The 8553-nt window shown below is 40.9% G+C and overlaps 1 protein-coding gene across 4 annotated transcripts in view; it reads right to left on the reverse strand.

The window, feature by feature from the left end:
- LOC117497581 (nucleoside diphosphate-linked moiety X motif 17-like) overlaps window positions 1-4186 on the reverse strand; it is a 9543-nt gene extending 5357 nt beyond the window's left edge. For 2 of the 4 annotated variants that reach the window (XM_034149552.1, XM_034149549.1), the window contains exons 1-5: window positions 4112-4186; window positions 3245-3333; window positions 814-930; window positions 507-690; window positions 277-302 (exon numbers count right to left, since the gene is read on the reverse strand). In XM_034149552.1, coding sequence (XP_034005443.1) covers window positions 277-302; window positions 507-690; window positions 814-930; window positions 3245-3316 — 399 coding nt within the window. In that variant the 5' untranslated portion in view covers window positions 3317-3333; window positions 4112-4186. The remainder of the gene's footprint in view (window positions 1-276; window positions 303-506; window positions 691-813; window positions 931-3244; window positions 3334-4111) is intronic. The other 2 variants (XM_034149553.1, XM_034149551.1) reach the window with 1 other exon arrangement.
- Between the last annotated feature and the right edge of the window lie 4367 nt (window positions 4187-8553).

Here is an 8553-nt window from a genome sequence, read left to right on the forward strand (position 1 = left end):
GAAGAAGAAGGAGAGAAGAAAGAAGAAGAAGAAGAAGATGAAGAAGAAGAAGAAGAAGAAGAAGAAGAAGAAGAAGAAGAAGAAGAAGAAGAAGAAGAAGAAGAAGAAGAAGAAGAAGAAGAAGAAGAAGAAGAAGAAGAAGAAGAAGAAGAAGAAGAAGAAGAAGAAGAAGAAGAAGAAGAAGAAGAAGAAGAAGAAGAAGAAGAAGAAGAAGAAGAAGAAGAAGAAGAAGAAGAAGAAGTCATATCAAATCATGTTCATAAAGAGATGACTCACCGTCTCATCCAGCTCGAGATGGCCTCCTATAAAAATAAAACACACGTTAAAATAAACAAAAAAACACATAAATATAAATGTGTGTGAGAAAGTGCTAACTTTGAAGTACTGCACTATAGAGCTGAAGAGAAATTAAAAGCAGAATTTAAATGTTGAGATTTTAATCCAAAAACCCTGCTTCACTACATTTCCCATGATGCACCTGGCCCTGTAACAGATGAGTGTGAGACCTGGAGGAACCCAGATGTTGGGAAATATCCGGAGCTCCTTCGCACGCCGTGTCAACAACACCTTCTGATTGGCTGTCTGCAGGATGATGGCCACGCCCACGTCCACTCCTCGCTGCTGAACGTCCAATGGGAGCGCAGCATTCTCCGTGACGGACAGGTGCTTGATGGGGCAGAAGGCGTGCCTCTGGGAGGGAAAGGACAACAGGGTGGTTAGAGATGGAGGGGGAAAAGGACAATATTAGGTCATATTAAAGATAAAGGTCAAATGAATTGTCATGATTTGTATTTAACATGTGGCGTGTCTGACCTTCAGAGTGACCCCCCGCCCTGCGTCTGCTCGGTGAAGAATGAGCCGGTTTCTCTCCAGAGAGCAGCCGACCTCCACCTCGTCCTCTCCGCCCTCACTGAAGTGACCCGTTATACTCTGCAAACACATGAAGAAGAAATCTAAAGTGTAACCCTTCGTGTAGCCTTACCTGGTGGTGGGCGGTCTATAATGCACACGCTGGGTTTAGCATCTACGGTGTCTATATCTACATTTCTAAAACAGGTATCCCTAAACCCATAATGCACAATAAAAGGTATTGGTTTGAGCAAAGTCTCTAAGCAGAGTTCAGACCTCCAGCCAGCACAATACGACACAGGACAACGAGTTAGAACAAATATGGAATAGTTGTCAGGGTTTTGTTTAAACCGGGTAACAGGAGCCTCAAACCAGAATGCAGGTTTCCCGTAGAATATAAAAGTGATGCCAGAAAACTATATTTCTGTTCTCCAGAGATATGAGTATCACACAGAGCGTCAGGCGGCAGAGACAGCTTTGTTTTTACAGAGAATAATTATGGGATGGATGTCCGGTGGGTCTCTGACACTGAAACTGAGACTTCTTTTTCCGTAGAGGAAGTAAAGAAACCTCTGGATTTGTTTGTTGTTTGAGATGCAATATATGACTCAGCAGCTTTAAGACATGAAGACACATTATTTCCAGCTTCGCTCTGATGCAGTATTTTCACAGGAAAGTGGGCGGGGCTGTAACTTTGGCCAGAAGTGACGTCAGCACCCTCATACTATATCTTTCTACAAAAACCCTGATTTTATTGATATTTGAAACATATAGATCAGAGAATATCAAATACATAAATACAAATGAAATAAGATATATCCGATAAGAGACTAAAAACGTCTTCAAAAACAAATCAGTTCTGTTAAAGTCTCAGTTTACAACATCCCAGAACAGTTGCAGTCTGATTTATGAATCTAAACTATTACACAATAATCAAACAATTAGTATTTAGTTATAAGTTTTAATAGTATAATATCCTCAGAATTACTAAATTAAGTAAGGTTTTGTTGAGGCTGAACTGGGATTTCCTACATCAAAAAGTCACTTGAACGCCTCACAGTTATTTTAGTTGGCGGGGGCACAACAGATACTGCTAGCCTTTTGTTCAAAGACAACACATCTGATTGGTAATAAGCATTAGTGACAGATTCATCAGCCAATCAGATGCTGATGTTCAATGACAGTGTCCTGAGCTAAACCTTCGTAGCATCGACTTATTTACAAGTGACGGGTGAGCACGTTACTATTCACGTCATTTTAGAGCGAAGTGAGAGTGCACGATGACACAAGTTTAATAATAGATTACTTAATTGATCAATGTTGGGACATGTCGTCTGCATTTAACCATTATCTAGCTTACTGTCGTATTGTTGAGAGACTGTTGTGATTGTTGACCAGCTGTTGTGATTGTTGACCAGCTGTTGTGATTGTTGATCAGCTGTTGTGATTGTTGACCAGCTGTTGTGATTGTTGACCAGCTGTTGTGATTGTTGATCAGCTGTTGTGATTGTTGATCAGCTGTTGTGATTGTTGACCAGCTGTTGTGATTGTTGATCAGCTGTTGTGATTGTTGATCAGCTGTTGTGATTGTTGACCAGCTGTTGTGATTGTTGACCAGCTGTTGTGATTGTTGATCAGCTGTTGTGATTGTTGACCAGCTGTTGTGATTGTTGACCAGCTGTTGTGATTGTTGATCAGCTGTTGAGATTGTTGACCAGCTGTTGTGATTGTTGACCAGCTGTTGTGATTGTTGACCAGGTGTTGTGATTGTTGATCAGCTGTTGAGATTGTTGACCAGCTGTTGTGATTGTTGACCAGCTGTTGTGATTGTTGATCAGCTGTTGTGATTGTTGATCAGCTGTTGAGATTGTTGACCAGCTGTTGTGATTGTTGACCAGCTGTTGTGATTGTTGACCAGCTGTTGTGATTGTTGATCAGCTGTTGTGATTGTTGATCAGCTGTTGTGATTGTTGATCAGCTGTTGTGATTGTTGACCAGCTGTTGTGATTGTTGATCAGCTGTTGTGATTGTTGATCAGCTGTTGTGATTGTTGACCAGCTGTAGTGATTGTTGATCAGCTGTCATATTGTTGGGAGACTGTTTGGCATAATGTGCGCATCATTAGATCATGGCTGCGTTGGCTGGAACAGAGACGTGTTAAATGTGTGTGTGCTTCTCAATTGTTTACTGGCGGCCCTGTCTAAAGCCCCACGGTGCGCCACTGATGAACACACACACACTACATCTTTGTCGTTTTGCACAATGTACATTGACATGTAACTGTATTGCATTGCCACATTGCATTGTCTTTGCTGCTACCTCTGCTTTTATGTGTGTGACTATGTTTATTACTGCAGTGATGACGGTCAAGCTGTATTCTGTGAGCGTTGCTGACCTGCACAAAGTGGGCTGGTTGAGCCGCTCCGTCCTTACAGAAGTGAACCAGGACCCTCCTCACTCGCTCCATGCTGCACCAGCTGAGACCTGCATTCATATTACATTTCATGGCGTTTCAGATTCACTCATTTCACTGACAAATATTTGTATTTGAAATACACAAGGAGAAACACAAATACAATCATTTTTTAGGGACATGGAAATTGTGTAAAAAGTTTGGAAGTTTAATTAAAGCCATTAATAAATAACTATGACAAGAAACAAGTTAATTTAGTGTGTTTAACTATTTCAGGATTATTTCATATATTAATTTACTATCGGCTTAAATGGCATTTTGACTAAAGAGTGAATCAATAATGAACATTTTTGAAACTAATATAAATATATGTGAAACTTTTTAGATCTCAAAAGGTCCACTTAGTACAAGATCTGTGTACTTCTACTTTTACTCAAGTACCAGATCTGAGTACTTCTGCTTTTACTCAAGTACAAGATCTGAGTACTTCTACTTTTACTCAAGTACAAGATCTGAGTACTTCTACTTTTACTCAAGTACAAGATCTGAGTACTTCTCCCTTCTCTAACTGAACAGTAAACATCAACTGCTAACTTTAGCTAACCCTAAACAGAGCTAACTTTAGCTAACCCTAAACAGAGCTAACTTTAGCTAACCCTAAACAGAGCTAACTTTAGCTAACCCTAAACAGAGCTAACTTTAGCTAACCCTAAACCCCGTTTTAAATCTACATTCCGCAGGGTTATAACTCCACAAAGAGCGGGTATCTTTAATAAACATTTAAAGAACACATTCCAGCTAAAAAGATAGGAATAAACTCTTCAGAAACACATGAGAAAGAGAACAAACCTGCTGACAGAGGAGACACAGCTAGCTGCTTAGCTCACAGCATGCTACATCCGGGTCACACCATGGATGTATAATAAGAACACCTACAAAATAAGAGCACTCAAGCAAACCAGGTGGAGGAAGTAGTCCGCTTTCCTTAAAGAGACAGTCAGCTCCTGACCTGAGAACGAGTCTGGAATTATAACAACACAAATATTCTACTGAGTGTTTTTAATTATATAATCACAGATATAAAAACACCTTTCTACTTCAAAGATCCTCAAACCTGCATCTTTTTTAAATAATTTGATGGTGAAATAAAGTGTACAAGAAAGAGGAGAAAAACACGTCAACGTTTAAAAACTGTAGATGTTTCAGATATCAGTAAAACACACAAAGGACGCACAGCTAGAATAACACAAGTGGCGGGACAAAGAGGAACAATGAAAACAAAACAGTGAGGGGGGGGGGGGAGTGGTTGTAAAGACAATTAACTGAAACAATAAGATCTTCTTATTAAATTATGAAAAATTATAAAAATGTTCACGTCTTTCTTCCATCCATAGCAGGGTTCATTCTGTTTAAATCTACACTCATATATTCACTGTGTTCAGAACATTAAAACATGAGAGACAGGATTTAATATTCAGCTCGACCCCTGATCCAATACACAGAACATCAACAGGTATATTAACACAAAACATCCCCAATAAAGACAGTGGAGGGATTCAAGATGCATCTAAACATCAGTATTAACATTTCTACTTGAAAACACACTAAATATATGACGTCTCTTCACCTAAAGATGTCTTCTTTCCAGATGTTCCTCTATTTATCTGGCTCATCCAGCCCCTTAACTTTCCCCTTTATTCATGCATTTAACTTAAGAAAATGAAACCTAGAACATTTAAGGTAAATATCCAGTTTTTGTTCACATTGCAAAATAAATCAAAGAGATTGCAATGTCAGTTTTTCCCACGATATTTAAAGATCAGAGTTAAAACTACGGTATTTCAAAGATATTGACATCCAGCGATTTTAAATGATGGGTTATACAGTGTTATTGAAATATTGGTTTTATAAATATTTAAATATCGGTATGACAGTGAGATATATTTGATCTGTATCACATGGATATGTACGTGTTGGTATATTTTAATAATAATATAATTACTCAGCGATATTTGTGGATATATTAGTAATATAAAATAATAAAAAGGGAGGGATATTGACTTTGTCTCCACATTATAAGAGCCATCTTTCCACCTTTAAGCTCTTTTCTGCTCTTTGGTTTTAGCGCCTGGCCGACGCGCTCACACATCACTCAGAGATATATTGTTCGTTTTTGGTACATTTATTTCCATGTTCGTTCTCTTCTTCAAACACAAATGAAGGTATCTTACCAGACGATATTGAAACAGTTTTCTTCACTTAAATAAACAAATCATATCTTCTCTGCAGTGCAATGCAGCGGTCAAAAAACCGTGTGGCTTCACAACCAAAATAGCACCCAGAGTGTAATCAGCAGGACTCTTTTAACCAGCTGAGGCAATCGCAGCACCAATCAGCCGCTCCGCTCCACCGTGGCTGCGGATCCCAATCAAATGACACCAAACAATTATACTCCATTACATACATTAAATGATTAAATAATAGAAATAATAAATCAACGTTTTTGGCTCCTACACTCCGGCCCCTAATTGTTATGGAATCACACATGACAATTACTAATAAACATAAAATGGAGAGCCAATACAAAACATTTGTTTGTTAACAACTATAATTCATATGAAGTCCACTGCAATATAGTGTCCATCTTCGGGGCTTCTGACCCTTAGTGGGGTGAATGTGTATTAACACATGAATCCGTGTGTGTGTAAATGTGCTTGTGTGGTGCAAGAGGGGAAGGGGGCTAGAGCTCGTTTTGGGACTCGACCAGCAGTACCAGCTTCGTGATGGGTCGACGGAGTGTGCTGGTTTTTGACTGTACTTCCACTTGTCGTACAAAACCTCTCGAGTCTGGCAAGACTTGCGTTATTCGTCCCATGAGCCAGGAATTTCTTGGAGCATTTTCGTCGACGATAAGGACAATGTCCCCGGTTGCAAAATTCCTCCTTTTCCTGTTCCACTTTTGCCTTATTTGGAGTTCCGGTAGGTATTCTTTGGTCCATCGCTTCCAAAATAAGTTGGCCATGTACTGAATTTGGCGCCATCTTCTCTTCCCGTGGCAGTCGCTCGGATTGAAGACACCAGGCGGAAGAAATGGTTTTGATTTGAGCAGCAAAAGGTGATTTGGAGTGAGGGGCTCTAAATCTCCAGGGTCGTTGGAAACAGTCGTTATGGGTCGATCATTTATGATCGCCTCTACTTCGCAGAAAAGTGTGGCAAGTCCTTCCTCGTCAAGCTTTTGTTCTTGCGTGAGGGCACTGAGAATGCGTCTGACGGTTCTGATTTGTCTTTCCCAGATTCCTCCGTGGTGGGAGCCTGCTGGTGGGTTAAATATCCAGTTTATTTCCTCTTTAAGAAGCTTGTTCTGAATTTGTGTGTGGTTTAACTCTTGTATTGCTTCTTTTAGTTCACGTTCAGCTCTAACCAAGTTGGTTCCGTTGTCTGACCTCATGACCTTGACAGGGCCTCTTCTTGCAATGAATCTCCTGATGGCATTAATGCAAGAGTCAGAGTTGAGACTGTGCGCAAGTTCGAGGTGAACTGCTCTGATGTTTAGACAGGTAAAAATTACACCGTATCTTTTAACTGTGGCTCTTCTCTGTTTCAACTCAAATGGGCCAAAGAAATCCACACCCACATTTGTGAAGGGCGGATCATCAGGGGTAACTCTTTCTTCCGGCAAGTCTGCCATGAATTGCTGACTTTTTACACCACTGAGTTTCCTGCAGGTTACACATTTAGAGAGGATTTTTCGGATGGCAGAATTTCCTCCAGGAATCCAATATTTCTGCCTTAAACGTGACAGAGTATGAGTCCTTCCACTGTGCCCTATGTTCTCATGGACATGTCTGATGAGGAGTTGAGTCACATGATTGTTTGCAGGTAAGATAATTGGGCTTTTGGCTTCGGCTGGCATTGCGGATTTCGCTAACCTTCCGCCAACTTTTACCAAGTTGTTCTGAAGAAAGGGTGCTAGTTTGTGAAGATGACTGCTCCTTTTTACTGCAAGTCCTTTCTTTAGCGCAGTTATCTCATCCTTAAATGAAGCGGACTGACAAAACTGAATTATGGCAGCTTCCGCTTCCTCCAAGTTTTCAACAGTGAGAGGTCCTTTTTCATGTTTTGCTCTCTTTTCCTTCAAATCCATTTTTGGCCTCGCCATCAGAGCGGATTTTATGCGTAGCATCCAGGCCACAGCTTTTTTCAGGCGATGCCAGTGGGAATAGTAAGTGAGCAACTTGTTCACTGTAACAGAGCTTTCTTCCATGGGGGTGACACTTACTGCAAAAACTTTCACTTCAGGATCGCTGGCTGTTAGAGTCAAATCTGGAGATTTAGGCCATTGATGCTCAGGGAGACTGAGGAACTCTGGTCCCCTTAACCAGGTTTCATCTCTCAGAAAGCGACTTACAGAGATTCCCCTTGAAACACAGTCAGCTGGATTCAGGCAACCATTAACATACCTCCATTGGGAAGTCTCTGAAGCAGATCGAATGACTGTGACTCTGTTGGCAACGAAGGTGTGGAATCTTGTTGTTTCATTTTGTATGTACTTCAGCACAGACGTGCTGTCAGTCCAAAACACGGATGGCTGGAGTTTAAGCTCTAACTCTTCCTGCAACATTCGGTCCATCCGGACGGCTACAGTGGCAGCGGTAAGCTCCAACCTTGGGATGGTCACAGGTTTGAGTGGAACTACTCTGGCCTTACCCATGATAAAGGAACAATGAACTGCGTTTGCTTTGTTCATTAGGCGAAGGTAAGACACCGTTCCGTAACCACTTTCACTAGCATCTCCAAAGTGGTGAAGCTGAGCTGAGACTGGATCTCCAAAGTTGAGTGGTGTGATGCATCTTTTGACTTTGAAGTCTCTCAGTAATTGCAAGTGGTGTAGCCAGCTCAACCACTGTTCCTTACATTCTTCAGGAATATTTTCATCCCATCCTAGCCTTATTCCTGTTAATTTTTGCAAGATTTGCTTTGCAGGGAGGATCACAGGGGACAACATACCCAGCGGATCAAATATAGAGCTCACGACTGACAGAATACCTCTCCTGGTAAGTGGTTTATCCTGAGGATTGAATTTGAAATGGAATGAGTCCGTTTCAGTGCACCACTGAACTCCGAGAGCTCTTTCAACAGGCAGGGTACTTTTATCCAGATCCAGATCCTTGATTTCCTTTGATCTACTTTCGTCAGGTATTGTTTGTAGTAGAGCTCTGCTGTTGCTTACCCATTTGTTTAACTTAAAACCACCCTTACTGCACAGGGTTTTAAGTTCGTGAGCGATTATC

Source organism: Trematomus bernacchii, unplaced genomic scaffold (assembly GCF_902827165.1).
Source record: "Trematomus bernacchii unplaced genomic scaffold, fTreBer1.1, whole genome shotgun sequence".
In the NCBI taxonomy this organism is placed as follows: Eukaryota; Metazoa; Chordata; class Actinopteri; order Perciformes; family Nototheniidae; genus Trematomus; species Trematomus bernacchii.